At 38.1% G+C, this 19,277-nt stretch overlaps 1 protein-coding gene across 1 annotated transcript; it reads left to right on the top strand.

Annotated features, from left to right (window-relative positions):
• Positions 1 to 653: 653 nt before the first annotated feature.
• LOC115413747 (isovaleryl-CoA dehydrogenase, mitochondrial-like) lies at positions 654 to 18,504 on the top strand. Its single transcript, XM_030126806.1, has 12 exons — positions 654 to 861; positions 4,255 to 4,344; positions 5,240 to 5,291; positions 8,470 to 8,639; positions 8,726 to 8,819; positions 10,597 to 10,727; positions 10,900 to 10,996; positions 13,327 to 13,420; positions 15,467 to 15,548; positions 15,717 to 15,821; positions 16,016 to 16,088; positions 18,248 to 18,504. The coding sequence occupies exons 1-12, from the start codon at positions 730 to 732 to the stop codon at positions 18,379 to 18,381; spliced, it is 1,254 nt and encodes a 417-aa protein (XP_029982666.1). The 5' UTR covers positions 654 to 729; the 3' UTR covers positions 18,382 to 18,504.
• The last annotated feature ends 773 nt before the right edge of the window (positions 18,505 to 19,277 follow it).

The raw sequence follows: 19,277 nt of genomic DNA, 5'->3' as shown, positions 1-19,277 counted from the left end.
AAAGTTCAAATTTTTGATGAATTTTTTAAAACTTTTTTTTTTCCTGTTTACTTATGATGGGTGAAATTTCATGTATCTGTGGCAGCAAAATATATGCTGAATTCATACCACATTGGGTTTATAGATTGCCAGTGACCCAGAACACATATGATTACATTTTGGGAAAAGTAGGTCAAAGTTCACATTTTTAATGAATTTTTTAAATCTTTTTTTCCCCTTTTTACTTTTTATGGGCAAAATTTCTAATGTCTGTGGCAGCAAAATATATGTTGAATTCATACCAAATTGAGTTTATAGATTGCCAGTGACCCAGAATAGATGTGATTACATTTTGGAGAAAGTAGGTCAAAGTTCAAATTTTTTATGAGTTATTAAAAAAAGTTCTCCCATGTACTTTTAATGGGCAACATTTCACATGTCTATAAAAACATCAATTTTGTTTTAGTTTACTTCAAACTTGGCCTCTGACTTAAAATCACCTTGACACCCCTGGTTTATATCAGAGCTGACAGGTGACTGAGATGCAGTTACAACTCCAGTACAATGGGTGTAGTTATAGTTACAAACTTGTAAAACCAACGAAGAAGAACAAAATCATTATCGCCTATTACCGTTTGTTTGTAACAGGAAATCAGAGCAGAGTGAGACCTCCTCTGCTAAACTGATCTGTGAGCCGTCCTGTTTGTAAATTTTACAGATATTTCTCCCTTTTTTTCCTGAAAAAACATCATGTTTGCGGTCAGAAACGCTCTCTGTGTCGGCTCCAGGTTGTCCATCTGTAGGGTACTGAGGAGGGGATGTGCCGGAGCTTCCATCCCAGTGGACGATGTGGTGAACGGACTCACAGAGGAGCAGATACAGGTTAGCGAAACTTTAAGCTAACTGCCAAAGGTTTACGTTTTTGGAAACAAAAGAAGTGATAGCATAGTATGCGTTTTATGGAGGCAGTGTTTAACATAATGCTAACTAAATACATTTATCTTGTGAATCTATATGTCAGACTTTATTTCCTCCGCCAAGAAACGGCGGAGGTTAACTGAGGATAACTGAGGTGAAGTCAGCAGCGGGTTGGATACTCGACGGACATTCAAAAGCCATCGACTTAGGGACTATCAATAAATTACTGCTCTAAACGTTTTTTTTCCCCAATAGCTTCTCAGTCATGTGACCCAGTGACTCCAAACCAGGCTCAAATTATTATAATAAAGAGGACCTTTAGGAAACACCACTTAATATCACTGTCCAGTCTATGTTAGTATTGTTTTTTATAAGTATTATTCAGATTTTTTACAAGACTGAATATGAATAATATTCATAAGAAATATTAATATAGACTGGAGAGAAATATTAAATGGTGTTTCCTAAAGGTCCTCTTTATTATAATGATTTGAGACTGGTTTGGAGTCACTGGGTCACATGACTGAGAAGCTATTAATGAAAAACTTTTAGAGCAGTAACTTATTGATAGTCCCTAAGGCGATGGTTTTTGAATGTTCATCGAATATCCAACCTGCTGCTAACTTCACCTCAGTCAGAGGTTATGTTTTCATCGGGGTTTGTCTGTTTGTTTGTTTGTCTGTTAACAAGATAACTCAAAAACTATTTTGGACAGATTTGGATGAAATTTTCAGGAAACGTTGATACTGGCACAAGGAACAAATGATTCAATTTTGGTGGTGATTTTGGGGGGGCTGATCTGCCTTGGCGGAGGTCTGTGCTCTCCGAGTGCTTTTCTAGTTAATTTTAAGTGGGTCTGTGTAGTATTGACATTACAAACTCCAAACAGCAGGAGGAAGTCCTGTACCAGAACACACGTAGAACTACAAATGCCACCAACGAATCAGCACTATGAAGGCTATTCACAGACTATATCACTAACTGAATAATTTATAAAGCTCATTGATAATAACACCCATCTATTTATATTATGGTATCAAGTTTTCTGCTTATAAGTAAATAAATGCTTATTTGACAGTCAGTGAAAATAACACTGTGTCTTCTAATCTTCATGTGCTGAAATTTTACAATTCAGAGGTCACCAACCCTGGTCCTCGAGAGTTACTGTCCTGCATGTTTTACAGGTTTCCCTCTTCCAGCACACCTGACAGTCATTATCAGGCTTCTGCAGAGCTTGATGAAAGGCTTATCATTTGAATCAGGTATGCTGGAAGAGGGATACATCTAAAACATGCAGGATGGTAGCTCTTGAGGACCAGGGTCGGTGACCCCTGGTTTACTTTACAGCTCTGTTAGCTAAAGCGGGGTACACATGTAAGGATTTTCAAAATTTGATGAGATTTTTAGTCTGTTCCAGATGCCACACATGAAGATAAAAAATCAGGCATTGAACAGTTTTGATCGTACTGTGTGTGATGTGCTCTGATAATCTCAACACAGCACACCACACAGATAACACTTCTGTCCCACCACTGATCTAGAATCTAGTCCTCCACGTAGTGGTGGATCCAAATATCGATAGTATCATTACCAAGTTGGTATTGGTGTCAGATCGATACTAGTGTGGTGAGATCAATACCTTAGTTTCAGTTTTTCTCTTGTTCTCTTGCTGTGGTTTCATTAAAGAAGCAACAGCCAGGTCACCGGACTCGCCACTTCTGTCTTAGTGCAGAGCAGGCACACTTTGCTTCTCCTCCCCCCTCTTGTGTTTCGATGCTGTGCCGTCACGTGACTCAGCAGCGCGAAGCAAACAAGCAAGCCACCGGCTCAGGTGCACCCGCCCACCAGCACATGCACAATGCATGCACAGACTGACAGACGGAGCAGAAGAATGGAATGGAAGAGGAGCACCATGTGGTTAAATTTTGTGGCTGAAAATGAGACAACAGCAAGCTGAATAATTTGTAAAAAGGCTATAAGATACAGATAATTTTGATTTAATTTTTGTATTGCAGTTTCTAAACACTACCTGAAAAAAAGAAATTGTTTTAATTTGATTTTTGGTGATCATTTTTTGGTGATCATTTTTTTGCACTTTGTCAGTTTAAGAAAAAACTTCCAGACATGACAATGTATGGGAAAAAATGGTTTTGTTACTGTTCTATTATTTCTGAAAAAAATTTATTTTGATGATAAAGTATTTTCAATTTATTTATAAACTTTGTCCTGATTCTGTCCTGGGTTTTAACTATTTAATAATAAAAAACGAAACATTGCAGAACACTTAAAGATCATAAAAATTAATTGAGATTACGGCGATACTTGCCCTGTATTTATTTGGTATTGGACCAATACATACTAAAATACGCAGTATCACACATCACTACCTCCAAGCCAGAAAACTCTCGTGATCAAACACAATCTAACAAAACCAAAGAAGAAGAAACATAGCAACAACCAGAAAACACAACATAACATGGAAGATAACATGCAAGAGGAGGGAATAATTGTGTTCTGGGGACTATTTTTGAAGGAAAAATCCCAAATTTCTGAGGTCCACCAAACTTTGTTTCAGGTCGACCATGCTTGTTTTTATTTATGCCTGCTTCCTTGTTCCTCAGTCAGCTCGCTTCGTGATTGGCTACATTCTGTTCCACGTCTTAGTTCACAGTCATGACTCAAGTCATTGGCTTTCCCCACACACATGAAGATTTTTATTTGTAAATATTGAGCAAGTTTAATATTTATGATTGTCGGCCCCGACCCATTTCAGAGCCGATTATCAGGCCAAATTCACTCTTAATACACCTCAGACCACAGGATAATTTTTATAGGATAATCTTATTAGACATAAAATAATCTGGCATTTTGCCGTTCGTGGTCGGGATGAGGGAAATTAGGACAAAAACAGTCCGATTATGTGTGTACCCCGCTTTAGTGTTTAGGTCTGAACCTAAGGTATAAACTGACGAGGAAGTTGAGACTGAGATTAGTTATGATAATAAACAAATTATAAATGAAGTCCTTGACCCCCCGGATTCATGTTTTGTGAACTTGGGAAAACACCAACCAGTGCTTTCAAGTTGTTCAATTTCTAAGAGTAATTTTTGTATTTTGTGTAAACTACCCTACTAGATAAATATTTATTTACTTTTAGCTGGGAACACTCCTATCAGAGCTCCAAAAATGCTGATAAACACAGAGTTTTTACAAATGATTAAAATCTGTAAAGTGTGAACTCCTGTTTGACTGTGCAGGTTGGGACAGATCATGACAGTGTGTGTGGTTCATAACATGGATTTTGAATGTTTGATACAATATGTCCTTTTTAACCTGTATTGTTTTACTTTTTCACAGCTCCGACACAGTGTCCGTAAATTCTATGCAAAACATCTTGCACCTCATGCAGATGAGATTGACAAGACAAGTGACTTTCCAGGAATGCGGGTGAGTAGACCCACATGGTGTATGTAAGTGAGTCTTATTAATTTTCACACAATACATTTTTCTCTGTTGCCATTTATTAAATCTTAGTTCTGACAGATTAGAGTTAGGGTGACAGGGGTAAGATGAGGCCTAATATCGGGGGGGTTATATAGGGGGTGTGTGCTCCATAACTACCTGCAGGACACAGGACATTTCTACAAAATATTATCCAGTCATTTGTGCATTAACAGGCACCCCACATTATGTATTTTTGAATGTTCAGTGTTTGTTTATGGAAAACACTGTAATTTACTGAGTGCTTTTGAATACCTCACAGTATTCCCTGAGGTGCTGTGAACGTGACCTCACAGGAACACCACAGCAGAGGCACGGTGAAGGAGAAGAGGAGCAGATCCACTTGATTTTGCCAACTTGACTTAAAAAAAATAAAAATCTTTTTTGCTATAAAGGAACCTGTGGACTCTTTTGTGCCACAAAGTTTCAACATGCCAAAAACCAAAAGTGAAACTTAGCATGCTTCGAACATCCAACCCTGTTATACTCTCTGTTGTCATGTTTTGGGTTTTTTTTGCAGTGGCGCTGACAATTTGCCGCTGCTGAATGTATATAGAGGAAAACCTGCACATGGGTTCTGTTTGCATCCATCCTGCTTCCCAAGTGTATGTTTTCTTCACAAAGGCTACATGTATTCATTCGGTACACCTCCGTAGGGTATTGAAGGCTCCGAATCGAAGCGGTTCGGTACAAACGAGTGCACCATTACACTCCTAATATAAACATAATGTAAAATACAAAACAAATTCCCTATACATTAAATGAACTCACACTCAAAGACAACAAATCATGCTGGTTTAATGTTAATATTTTCTGTTCTTTACTTTTTGCTCTCCACCAGGGTTTCTGGAAAGAACTCGGCGAGATGGGACTCCTCGGGATAACAGCTCCAGGTATGACATCTGCATGAGGCGTGTTGTGTTATAGACAGATGCATACCAGTTACCTCTAGGAAACATGCACATTTGCAGAAAATACTTTTTCAAATAACAGATTTGTTTCCTGTTATGCCTGTACAGAAGTGAGAACATTTTTATAGTAACATTTCCCTCTGCAACAATGAAGTTTGTTGTTAGTTTATCTGTCAGCAGGATTGTGGAAACACTACTGCACATATTTTTATGACACTTGGTGTAAGAGTAGGACCTGGGCCAAATATGAGCAAAGGGTGACTTCAGTAGTGAGTAGTGAGTCACTTTAGTCTGAAATGAGTGGAAAAAGTAGCAGGGCTGTTTGGGTTGATGCATTGAAAGAAATATTGCATCCAGGGTTGTTATTAGATGAAATCATTATCTGCTACTACATTGAAATATCTGCTAATACTGCTATCGCACTAATACACAACTCACAGTGAGCATCTCTATTTTACTCTCCACATCTTGATGTAGTACAAAATACACACAGAAGCATTTACCTTCTTCAGGATGTAAAACATCCATTTAACATTCCAGATGGCACCGATATTGCTAAAAGCTGAGCCAAGCAAGCTGTGTTGCTTTCTTCAGAGATTCTGGACTACTTTAACAAAAATAGCAGCTTGCCAGCTTACTGCTGTGTCAGTAGGTTAGTTAAAGCTACAGGAGATGAAATCAGGAGGTAAAAATGATGATTGAAAATACATTTTCCTTCTGCAACTCTCTCCTCTTGGTCCAAATGAAAAGATTAAATATAAATATATGTATAATAGATGACGTTAACATTGTTTTATGCTGCTACTTGAAGCTTCATGTCATGTTGAGGCATGGAGTAGAGCAGTAGACTCACATCCAGGTCGCAGCTGATGGAATTTTGTCAGTCATTGGTAATTACAGCTGTCAATCACATATTTAATCATTCTACCTGTGAAAATGCATGAGATTAGACCAAATCTGGGCATCATGGGGTAGATATGTATATTTATTTAGCATGAAAACACAGGCAAGCAGTAGAATTGTCATGTTCACAGTTCACCTTAAAGGTAATTTTCCCCAGTGACACTAAAAACTAACAGGCTTTGCAGCTTTAAATGTCAAAACACCAACAAACAAACTAACCGATCAAAGCAGCGGCAGGAGCTGCTGTGTTCTTCAATGTGGCTTTGTCTGGAGGCTTTGAAGAGAGCTTCAAGGCTTCAGTTCTGTCAAAAATGGCTGACTGATGGCAAGGCATGCAAACTAGTACCCCTGTTGTGAGGATTGTCCTGGTTTGGATCATAGTAAATCATATACGGCATTTGCATGGAACACAGAGAAATCTAGACGCTCATATCCTTGTTTACATGATAAATACTAGCATCCTGGTTACTCATTACTGCTGGTGTTTGTCCAGGCATCTGTGATTTATACAACAAAACATGGTTAATCTGACTTTTCAGTAGCTGCTTCCAGTAATTTTAAAGAAGCTGTGGCTGTAGAAAATGAGTTCAGTTTTGGCCATTGTGGATTTGTCTTACTGGTATTTATTCATCTGTTGCCACCAAAGAAGATCAACAGGTAGACATGTCCTCAGGCAGTTATTCTGTCACTGTCATCCTGTAGGACACAGAGGAGGACAAGGATAACGATATTCAGGCTGATGGGAGAGGTCAGAGCTGCTTTTAATATTAATCTACATAATGTTTCTATAATGATTTCCACTGTGATCTGACCCAACACCCAGTTGTTTTTATACAGACTTGAAATGCTCAGGTTGTCCAATCTAATTTTCCAAATATAGTCAACTTTTTCATTACTGAATGACAAAACTGTCTCTGTGTCGCTCCAGAAGTGAAATGTTTTTTTTTATCATCGCTGTATGATTTTATTTCTGTTACATCATTTAGTGACTGCACAGTAACCCACTACTGTCAGAAACTGGGATGAGATGTATACTGGTAACAATATCCTGGTTGACATAAAGACAGGATATTTCAAGAACTCCATAATAACTAGGACATTTATGTACATGTAAACACAGTCATTGGATGCCAACACAACAGCTCTGCGGTATGCTGACTGTCAGAAATAATTACCAAGGAGACAAGATATTGTCATGTGTCCCTCTTTAATACCATTTACAGAGCTCTGGGTTGACATAAAATAGCATCAACAAGGTTTCCATTCAGGTTGAGTTACATACAGCTCTGGAAAAAAATAAGAGACCACTGCAAAATTATCACTTTCTCTGATTTTACCATTTATAGGTATGTGTTTGAGTGAAATGAATATTTTTGTTTTCCTCTCTAATAAGGCTGCACGATTAATTGTTAAAAAATTGCGATCTCGATTCACACATGTACGCGATATCATTTTTAAACACGGACAGTTCTTAAGCATTTTATTTCACGGGCTGCATTACAAACAAATGCCCATAAACACAGATCCACCGCCGCCGCCGCCTCCTCCCTCAACCAATGGTAAAGCCTCTTTACAACACGTGAGCCTGCTGCTGTCGGCTGGAGTTGAGTGAGGAAAGAGTGAATTACAGCGGAGGAATTTCGGTGGTAAAGAGAGTGAAATGGATGAAAACCCCAGTGGTAGTGCAAGGGAGTCCTGGCCAATATAGGCAGCAGCAAATACAAAACACAGTCACAAGATTCCACAAAAAACACAGATAACTGACATATTTAATAATATATAGTACAAATAACACTTTTTTGTTTGTTTGTTTGTCTGTCTGTCTGTTAGCAAGATAACTCAAAATGTTATGGATAGATTTTTAGGAGATTGTCAGGAAATGTTGATACCGGCACAAGCAACAAATGATTACATTTTGATGGTGATCGGGGGTGGGATGTGGGGGGGTGGACGGACAGACGGATGGAGTGATCTGCCTTGGCGTAGGTCTGTGCTCTCTGAATGCTTTTGTAGTTAATTATTATTACTACATAGCAGTTGAACAAAAGTACAGCACATCACCCTGTTGTCCCATGTGCTTCCAAAAAGGGGGAGACCCTACATTTTTTCCACTTTATCTATCTTTGTGAGATAGTACATTGATTAAACGACAGGATTGTGGAACCTACTGAGTTGCTCCTGTTTGTTTTGTTTCTTAGTGTGTGAACAGACGCCATTTCCTTGTTTTAACGTGAATTCACTCTCTCTTTTCTCTCAGTGGAATACGGTGGCACTGGGTTGGGTTTTTTAGATCATATAATTGTAGTGGAAGAAATGAGCCGAGTATCTGCAGCCATCTCCCTTAGTTACGGCGCTCACTCCAACCTTTGTGTCAATCAGATCGTACGTCATGCCAACGAGAAACAAAAAGAGAAATACCTCCCAAAGGTTAGGAACACTTACCGTTGTACATTATGTTGTAGTAAAAATGCATAAATGAAAACTATAAAGCAGATTTCATTCTTCATTCTCAGTTGTTTACAGGAGAGCACGTAGGAGCCATGGCCATGAGTGAGTCTAATGCTGGCTCTGATGTCACGTCCATGAAACTCAAAGCCACAAAGAAAGGTAAGACTGCTTTGCTGCATCTCTACACCAAGCACAAGCAAAGATGATGAATGCAGTTGTACAAAAATGTGATCACAATTACATCAGTGTTGAGTGCCCTATGTTTTAAAAGCTACACTAGTTCATAGAAATATAAATATTCTGTAGACCTTTGCCACCACCAGTAAACTACTGTTAACCACTGAATGTGTGTTTGACCCTGATACCAGCATGTTGGTAAAGACAAGGGTGGAAGTGAATGAGTCAGAGTGACTTCAGCTCTAAGATATGATCCCTGAGTGGTGACAGCTCACTTCAGTTTATACCTAGTGATTTTAATGCAATTGTTTGTGCTGTTAATGATAGAGCCGTGCTGTTGTGGTTCAACCCAAGACACTGAGGTGTTTCCAGGATGAAAACATTTATTGTTCACTTTTCTGTAAAGTTCACAGATGATCATTTTTCCCCAGGAGCAACTTATTAAGTAATCTGAAGAACAGATTTGCATTGCTATTCTCCTGTAAATTAAAGTAATAATACATTTTGATATGTATATTACTGCTGAGAAATGGATAGTTTATTCTGATTTGTGTATTATTGTTATGAAATGGACAAAGCTTATTTTTGTTTTAAACCCTGTAAAGCCTGAACCATTAAATCATTGACAGAAAATTCCAGTTCTTTGAAGCTGGAGCTGTTATTGGTCCTTCTGAACAACCCTGATTTTTTTTTTTTTTTTTCAAATATCCATGTATGAGTTTCAATTTTGTATCATATTTGATACATCGGGTCTCAATGCTCAAATATTATTTTTGAACAAACAAAAATATAATATAACACAAACATGACTAACAAATTGGTCATTCCTTTTCAAAATTGTCAGAGTTCTGCCTCCTTTCTTATTAATGACAATTTTGTAGTGTCACTGGAAAGGCCTCTGGGGAACGAATTCCTCCCCACTGGTGGATTATCTGTGTATTGCGTGTATCTAATTGTGTACATCAGGTTTTTCAAGAAAAAAAAAAATCACACTAATCGTGTAGCGGGCTTCAAAACTCATATATCAAATATGATATGTTTGGTGTTATAGCATTAATATGTGTATTATTGTTATGAAATGGACAGAGATTATTTTTGTTTTTGATATGTGTATTATTACTGCTACGAAAGGGACAGAGTTTATTTTGATGTGAAATGGTGTTGCAAAATGGACAGTCTATCCTTGACATGTATAACATTTTTACCTCCGCCAGGAGGTATTGTGATCGCTTTGCTTTGTGTGTTTGCGTGTTTGGTTGCGTGTTTGCGTGTTTGTTTGTTTGTTAGCAGGATAACACAAAAAGTTATGGACGGATTTTCATGAAATTTTCAGGAAATGTTGATACTGGCACAAGGAAGAAATGATTAAATTTTGATGGTGATCGCAGGGGGGGGTACAGATCTGTCTTGGTGGAGGTCTGCGCTCTCCTAGTGCTTTTCTTGTTGTGGTTTGGGCTTAGTCAGAATTTAGTCTAATATGTGTAGGATTTTTGAGTTACTTATGGGATCTGACATATGAATATAGGGTAGGTAGAAGGATAGGGTAAGGGGGTGGGAGTATATAAGTTCAACTTCATCCCACTCCTTTTCGAATGTTTTCCTTTCTTTTTATATAAATCTTTTTGTGGTTATATTAGAAATAAATGAACAACAAATACATTCTTCAAGATCAGAGTATTTTATTTGATTCCCACTGATTCTTTTTTAGAAAAGTTTATCCATCTCGACATGTAGTTTAACTTTTGTTTTCTTTCTACAGGCGACTACTATGTGCTTAATGGCCACAAGTTCTGGATCACAAACGGGCCAGATGCCGATGTTCTTGTCGTTTATGCAAAGACTGATCCTGAGGCCCATCAGAAGGGCATCTCAACTTTCATTGTTGAAAAGGTAAATCCAGCCACTAAGCTTTTCTTGCTTAAAGGATTCAGTTGCAGCACAGGGGATGTGATGGATTTGAGAGTGTTCCCCTGTCTGCTTTTGAATGGAGGCCACATTAGCGATATTGTTGAAATAGTAAAATACAAACAAACAGGTGCACACATGGATGTTTATCCTGCAGGGAATGCCAGGATTCTCTTCAGCACAGAAGCTGGATAAACTGGGCATGAGAGGATCCAACACCTGCGAGCTGATCTTTGAAGACTGCAAAGTCCCAGGTGTGAGCCGCCATTGTGTTGCTGCTACTGTGCAATGGCTTTGATTTCACTGCTGTGATTTCTCTGGACTATTTAATGTCTCTTCAGTCATGTTGCTTTTGGTTCTCTCACACGTACTGAGATAAACTTCACTATAGGGCTGGGCGATATGGAAACAAATCACATCACGATAATTCTTTTCATATTAGACGATATCGATATGTATCACATTATAAATCAAATCATTGTTTTTGTCCAGCTTAAATTTTCTGTTTCTCATAAGTTAGCTGTGAAGACGTCAGAAGGTTATTTTTGATTTAAATATGATTTATTTTCTGTCAGAGGTTGAACATGACAGATATGCCGAAGAACATTATACAACTGTTTCAGATAAATAAAACAGATACATATATTTAAAACTAAACTCAAAGTCTGACCATCAGGCAAAAGTTTTCAAGTTTTAAAAGAGAACACAAACAAAACAGACCATATTCACCAAACAGTGCCGGGGGTATATGCGTGGGGGTACGTTCTGTAACTGCCATAATATCCTTTCTTTTTTTTTTTTTACTGTAACTAGATCTGTGTATTTATTGCAACTGGTTCTGTGTATTGTGATTTTGCATCCTGAACGTTTTTTTTTTTTTTTAAGAGGACCCCAGGAAGACTAGCCTGGCGTTTGTGCATCCTTTAATGGGGATCCTCCAAAAAGAATAAGCAAATAGACAAACTGGCATAAAACCGAAAGTGAAACTTAACACGCTTTTAATGTCCAACTCCCGGTTTCTATGCCACACCCTACTTTTCATTAACCCAGTCGCCCGAGTTCTTGGTCACATTTTCTCCCAAGGGAACACTCATTACCTCCTGTTGCAGCCCAGACATTAGCATGTGTGTGCTGTGGCTGCTCTTACGCCTGTGCTGTGTGTGTCAACCTAACTTGACGTGGCTCTAGCGTGATTGGTTCGGTGCGGCGCTACTTAATTATGATTGGCTGTTCTTATGTCTGTCAAAACATGGACGAATGAATTGTATCGAAATGGTATTGAGCATGTGTCATATTTCGATCAAGGAACAGTTATATCATGATATATATCGTTATCATTTTATCACCCAGCTCTACTTCACTATCAATCTGGGTCAAGATTCCAACTCTGAGCATGACATTTTGTTGAAATCAAACTCTCCAGGCTTTAGAGGTTCCCTGGAGCTAATCTAAATATCCCTGACCCTAAATGAGGGGCCAAATCACTTCTATAAAACCCATCTATTACAGCGAAAAACGTAAAATCTAATGGGCAAATTCTTGTTGATTTTTCCTAAGAGTAAGGGAGAAGTACATTTGGAATTCACTCAAAAACAATTTCATGACTTTAAAAACAACTGCAAGACACGGAGCGGTATCTGTGAATGTACCAGGAATGATGCTGAAATAGTCAGCGAAAGTCAATACAGATGCATCAGTGCTGTCATCGATGCCATTAAAGAATCAATCGGTGGAAAGATGTGAAAAAGCTGCTGCTGAAGCTACAGGTAGACCATCGGGAAATTGATCCTTCTTCATCTTCCACCAACCCTGGCCCATTGTCGGGAAGCTTCTGCATTGTTTGGATAAAATTGACGTCTTAAGTGAAGTCCTGAAAGGTGCACAGGTGTTCATGAAGCTGTTTGACAGAGGTGTAAAGAACTTCAGGTTGTGGAGTTTTCCATGAAGCCACACAGCTCTGATTTTAGACCAGTAATCGATGTACTCTTAACATTGAATATGAATAAAGAAGCATTGCCCGTAAAGTCTTCCTACTTAACAGACAAGTGTGATGAGGCCTTGAATAGCATTAACCCTTTATAGGTCACTCATAGAAATACTCTGAAATTCAAGATTTCAACCTTAGTGTGTTACTGGAGGACATAACAAGACTTTATTACTTTTGTAAAATTTTTCTAAATTTTTTACTGTTATGTAGAAAAATCAAGGTCAATGAAGTCACTATATTTGGTTCCTTGCCTGTTAGTGGTGAAAAAAAAAATCCAAGAAGTAAAGATAAAAAATACAAGAGAAACACATGTAAGGTGAAAGGTGTCACAAAAGGAACATGTATTTTAGGACTGTTGTTGTCACCATCTTGTAATGTATACGTAAATTGCCAAAATTAGTCACCTGTCCAATAAAGGGTTAAAAAACAATCATCTATCGGGTGTTGAACAGTAAACAGCTTCATATATTCATATACATTTATACATAATATGACATAATAAAGTCAGCTCTATGTGCCTTGTCTAAAGAAAAAGATAATTGGTGGATCATTGATTTTTTTTTTTTTTTTTGTGGCTATCGTTTTTCTGTTTTTTAGAGGAGAATGTCCTGGGGATTCTGAACAAAGGTGTTTATGTGATGATGAGTGGTCTGCAGCTGGAGAGGCTTGTACTTGCAGCTGGACCTATTGGGTAAGTGAGGCTAAAGTGAGGCTACAGTCATGTAAACTGTCTGAAATATAGTGGTGTTACTAAAACTGTAATACAAGATATAATGTAATGTAATTAAAATCAAAGTGCTATTGACACAGTACTGTTGCACGAAATATGGGTTTATCTATTACCACAGAGCCAATCAGCGCCCTCGTTATATCATGTGTAGACTGGTAAGTTGTCACATCCCGAAACGTCACATCCCGAAAAGTACCAAGGCAATCGGACAGCAAATAGGTTGGACCTAAAGAGAGTGTAAAAGTTAGCTCAATAGGTAAAGCTTCACACTGCAATGTGGAAAACTTGGGTTTGATTCCTGGTCAAAGCAGCATTTTTTCTGCAGACTTTGAAACGAAGAGTACGGCAGTAAATCTGACTTTGATATAAATCAGCCACTGGGACAATGTTCAGAGTGCAGAATTTGGTGCACAGCACTCAATACACTGAACTGACACAGAACTGAAAAGTAACACGGTGCACTGCTGCATCTAACATGTAGCTCCCCCCACCTTCTCCAGCCTCAATCTCATTGACTGCGCAGAGCAAAGAACACTATGAATCAACAACATATAGAGCATCTACAACAATAATTCCTATTCTGTGCTAAATGCTATCACTAATTTGACGTTTCTTCCACCAATTGCCACAATATTGTGGAAGCAAAATGCACAAAAGAATGCACTGAAGTATACGCCATATAGCACCACAGTACTGTGGCAACAAGAGGGTAATGAGTATGTAACAGTATCTGTGATTGGCTCCAATACAAATGCTAACATTTGACTGGCTCTTTGGCAATAGACAAACCGATATTTCATGCCACAGCACTGTGACAGTAGTCATTGCCAGTTAAAATACGGCTACAGTAGTTACGCATTGTTTTGCATAGTCCTGTCACTCAAGGCGACCTTTGTAAGAATTTTCTAAATGAATGATGCATAGAGCAGTGATAACTCCGTGGGCTAGTGTACTTACCTGCACCAACACTGGCATTGCCTTTATTTTCTGTTTCCTTCTTATTTTGCTGTGTTCTGGACATTTGTGAGTGTGGATCCTTGGTCAGTGTGTTTTTTACCCCTAGTCAATAACAGGGTGTTCAGTCAGGACACCTATTAAAACATGGTGACTCTGGTTACGTTGCTGCCTCATCTCTTGACTCTGCTCTCAGTTTGACACAGGTCTGAGTGTCTGTATGATCCGGACTGAGTGTACTCACAGCCCTTTAACATGAAATAAGCTCTGGTTCTTCAGCTGGTTCCATTCAGGATTCCTTGGACCTTGGTTCTATCCATAAACCAGCCCATATTACTGCAGATTTTGAGTTGAACCTCCAATCACAGATGCACAGTGGATCATGATATGCAACATAATACCCATCCAGCTCCACTTCAACGTTTTGCTTTCAGTTTCAGTCATCCTTAAGTTTAGGTTTTTATTTTATATATTTTTTTGTGTTTAAGTGAAACCGATTGTATTTATTCTGTTTTGTTCTACTCATAAGCCTTTCACAGATTTCTACATTATTGTTGTCTCCTCACCCTCTTCTTAAACTGTACAGTATAACACACCCACAACCGTTGACACCTCAGTTTCAGTTGCTGAACCTCTGTTTTATATTCTGAACCACTTTATTTGCGGTCAAAATGCTCAAAATGGTTCAAAATCCTGTTTGTGAACAGGAGTAGCACTGGTTCACTGTTGGTGGAAAAGGGTTAATGGACACCTCTGTGTGGTTCCACAGACACATAACACATTCACTTAGAATGTTTCCACAGCACTGTGTGGAGGTGTGGGTATATTTATGTTTGATTTGGAATATAATTGTTTTTTGAAATTATGAGATGATCATATGTTATGTTGTAAATTCACTGCTTTGTTTTCATAAACACCACTCTGGCCACTTCTGGTCTTATTTGTTCAGTTGGGACGAATGAAACAAGTGCAGCCTTTATGTTTCCTGACTTTTCTCCATTGTCATAACTCATTTATAACCCATAAATGAGCGCTAACACCCTCATTTTGTAGTGTCATGCAGGCAGTTATCGACTTTGCCTTCCCCTACCTACATGTCAGAGAAGCTTTTGGACAGAAGATCGGACACTTTCAGGTTGGACATAGTTTTACCTGCACAATATAATAGAAAATTCTATTTTTTAATTGTAATTCTGTAATTTAGTGTGAAGCTGGGAGCTGCAGAACTTAATAAGCATAATCAATATGAATTAATTGACATGATTTAATGTAAACCAATGTGTCTTCTTCATTTCATTGACAGCTAATGCAGGGAAAGATGGCGGACATGTACACCAGGCTGAGCTGCTGTCGGCAGTATCTGTATAACGTTGCCCGGGCTTGTGACAAAGGACATTTTAATCCAGCGGTGAGCAGATTATTATTAATCTCATAATTTTATGTAACCTTTGAAGCTCTGAATGGTCTTATTTACACTAATTAATGTTAAAATCTTATAATTTCTATAGTCTTAGATGCATGTTTTCATTCTGTTAAAAGATTATAATCCCTGGTTGTTAATATTCCATCCTTCCCCACAGTGACATTGTGTTGTCATTGCAGGATTGTGTTGGAGTGCTCCTGTACTGTGCAGAGAATGCTACTCAGGTTGCTTTGGACGGCATTCAGTGTTTGGGTAAGTTAAAAAAAAAAAAGCACACTGACTCCTGCCATTGTTTCATCTGTGTATTCATGAAAGGCAACTTGGATGGATTTTCACAATGCATTGAGGTCTGATCACCACCTTGGGATGTGGTGTCATCTACAAAAGGCCAAATTCTTTTCACAGTGTGAATGTAAATGTTTCTTTTTACCACATTGGAGAACCATAGATTCAACTGACATCCGGTGCATGAGTAACAGGGTTTCCTCAAGGTTTTAATAAGTCTTAACCCTTTATTGGGAAAGTAACTATTTTTGATCATTTCAGCATAAATTACAAGACAATGACAGCAGCTGTGACAGTGAGGAGACTGAGTCAACAATCTCAGGTCCAATGTGGTCTACAGGGTCTATAAGGTCCACCTCTGTATGAACAGTGAGTGTACCTGCTTTGTTAGGTACCATGAAGTAATGGTACTAATGTAAGGAATGATGTTCAAAGGGATAATGTGGATGTGGACAGGGGTCTGGATCAGCACTTATGTTGTTGAAATGTTCACCTTACATGTGTTTTTCTTGTATTTTTTTTTATATATGGATTTTTCTTTTTTTTGCCACTTATGGGTAAGGAACCAAATATGGTAACTTGACAGACCTTAATTTTATACATAACAATAAATAATTTTGAAAAATCTCACAAAAGTAAGAAAGTCTTGTCACGTCCTGCAATAACACACTAACATTGAAATTTTGAATTTCAGAGTATTTCTGTGAGTGCCCTATAAAGGGTTAAAAATCTTGAATTTACAAATCTACATGTAGTACCTAAAAAAAGTCTTTGAAAGGTATTAAATTTGATATGGTAGGTCTTAAGTTATGTTGCCATAAACTTGTTGGCTGTATTGTATTTAAATGTGTCTGGGAACTGTCAAAGCTGTAAAGAAAGTAGCTTTAGTCGACTCAGTTCCACCCGTTCCAATCTGACAATTTTGTATTTAATTAGGAACCAATCATCACTAACTTTGTGGCCCCCGGTGAGAAATGACTCGGAACGTTCAGCCCAACACACGTGCAGCTGTTAGTTGCATGTGACGCCTGAGAAAGCAGACTCAGGCAACTTTAAAGGGGCCATATTTGGTTAAACCCACTTTTATTAGTCTTTGGTTCATTTATTTGTGTATTTGGACCCTAATAGTTAAGAAAGTTTGAATTTGAACCCTCCAGGTGCTGCAAAGTTATCTTTATGTTCATTCCGGCAAAAATCGAGCTGATTTCTACAACCCGTTTTAATTCCTGCTCAGTTTGTTACGTTTTATAACTAGTTACATCACAACATTTGCACATATAAGGTTAAGACTTGGGACGAACATTTCCCTGAATACGCCATAACTGTTTATCAGCAGCAGCGGTTGTAGTTCATACTGAGAATATGTCCAAACTTAAAGCCGATTACCTTAAGTGTTCAGTTCTTGGTTGTATTAACGAACACAAGTGGCTGAACAGAACAGAAAGCACAGTCAACAACCTTGGGTGGGGGGGGCATGGAGTGGTTCGTGCATTTAAAGGGACAGCGCTCAAAACAACCTTTCTGGTGTCATTACTCAGAAATGATGTTGAAGATGGACCTGTGGAGTTGAATTAATGAAGAATTCAGACCCAAGCGGAGCATTTACAGTTTATGTAGACCACAGGGAAATGTTTTAAATTGCATAATTCCATTTAAAACAAAGCAAAATATCACTTTTTTTAAGGAACGGCTCACAAGCGGAAAGTAAACATGAGGAAGTCCAAATTTAATAATGCCTGGTTGGAGAAAAGATCATTCTCGACCTGGTTGACTTGAGTGGAGGGAAACAACTGTGAAATGGGCATTAAATTATGTTTTAAATAGTCTCAAATAGCTCTTAAAACATCTTAAATTTAACTTGTAGAAACCTGTAGGAATCCTGGAGAGAAAGTATTTACTTGCATCAACATTAAAAAAATTCTATAGATATTTCAATTAGCAAGTGGATCTATTTAAAACCTGCTAAATCTTCCCATTGGACCTTTAAGTGAGGTCGTGTAATTGCTTTTATTCTTACCGAGACGACTACTCTGAAGCTGTTGCTGCACTGTAAATGACAACACACTTTGTCACTCTGACATAATGAGTAAATACGACTAAAGACCCCTCCGCTGATCTGTCTACAGGTGGGAATGGATACATCAACGACTACCCCATGGGGAGATTCCTACGGGACGCAAAGCTGTATGAAATCGCCGGCGGCACAAACGAGATCCGTCGGCTCATCATCGGACGGACCTTCAACTCCATGTTCAAATAAGAAGAACTTGACTACTCACAACCACAGCCTTACACCGAGATGAATCCATAAATAATGTGTAAATACTGGGAAATGGAAGCTGAATGACAAGGTAGAACATGTAAAAATGTTGATTTAAGTGTCTTTTTGATTAGCACTGAAAGGCCTGCTGCTTCCTTCTGAGCAGCAAAATCACTATTACTGAGCTCATGAATGGGATGTGATGATCATATTAACCCATAAAGACCTAGGACTATTTTTTGTGGAGACTTCCAATTAGTTTTTTTCTCTACATTTAATCACTACCAAGTGATTTATCAGCATTCATTACATTATCATTTGCATTTTTCAGTAAAAATCATTTATTTTCCTATATTGAATTTATTGATCATGTCGTTTTTAGTAAAAGCTCAGAATAAATTCAAATCTTAGATCAAAAAAGAGCAAATGGAACAAAACAGTTTTTCAGATAGAGTATACAAGGTGGGGAAGCAAAATTTACAATATTTTGAGGCAGGGATTGAAAGACAGTGTATGACCAATTAGTTTATTGAAAGTCATGAGAATTTATTTGCCACAAGAAAATTTACATAATAGAAAATGTTTTTATTCTATGTGTCCTCCTTCTTTCTCAATAACTGCCTTCACACGCTTCCTGAAACTTGCGCAAGTGTTCCTCAAATATTCGGGTGACAACTTCTCCCATTCTTCTTTAATAGTATCTTCCAGACTTTCTCGTAATAGTTTTGCTCATAGTCATTCTCTTCTTTCCATTATAAACAGTCTTTATGGACACTCCAACTATTTTTGAAATCTCCTTTGGTGTGACGAGTGCATTCAGCAAATCACACACTCTTTGACGTTTGCTTTCCTGATTACTCATATGGGCAAAAGTTTCTGAAAAGGTATGGATAATA

Source organism: Sphaeramia orbicularis, chromosome 22 (assembly GCF_902148855.1).
Source record: "Sphaeramia orbicularis chromosome 22, fSphaOr1.1, whole genome shotgun sequence".
Taxonomy (NCBI): Eukaryota; Metazoa; Chordata; class Actinopteri; order Kurtiformes; family Apogonidae; genus Sphaeramia; species Sphaeramia orbicularis.
The sequence above is the reverse complement of the archived record's forward strand: the minus strand, read 5'-3'. Positions and strand labels throughout refer to the sequence as shown.

Bases quoted from the DNA above. Each gene is read 5' to 3' on its own strand.
- LOC115413747 (XM_030126806.1), top strand. From the start codon at position 730: ATGTTTGCGGTCAGAAACGCTCTCTGTGTCGGCTCCAGGTTGTCCATC. The intron at 862-4,254 runs GTTAGCGAAACT...ACTTTTTCACAG, and splicing joins TCACAGAGGAGCAGATACAG to CTCCGACACAGTGTCCGTAA. The intron at 16,089-18,247 runs GTAAGTTAAAAA...ATCTGTCTACAG, and splicing joins GGACGGCATTCAGTGTTTGG to GTGGGAATGGATACATCAAC.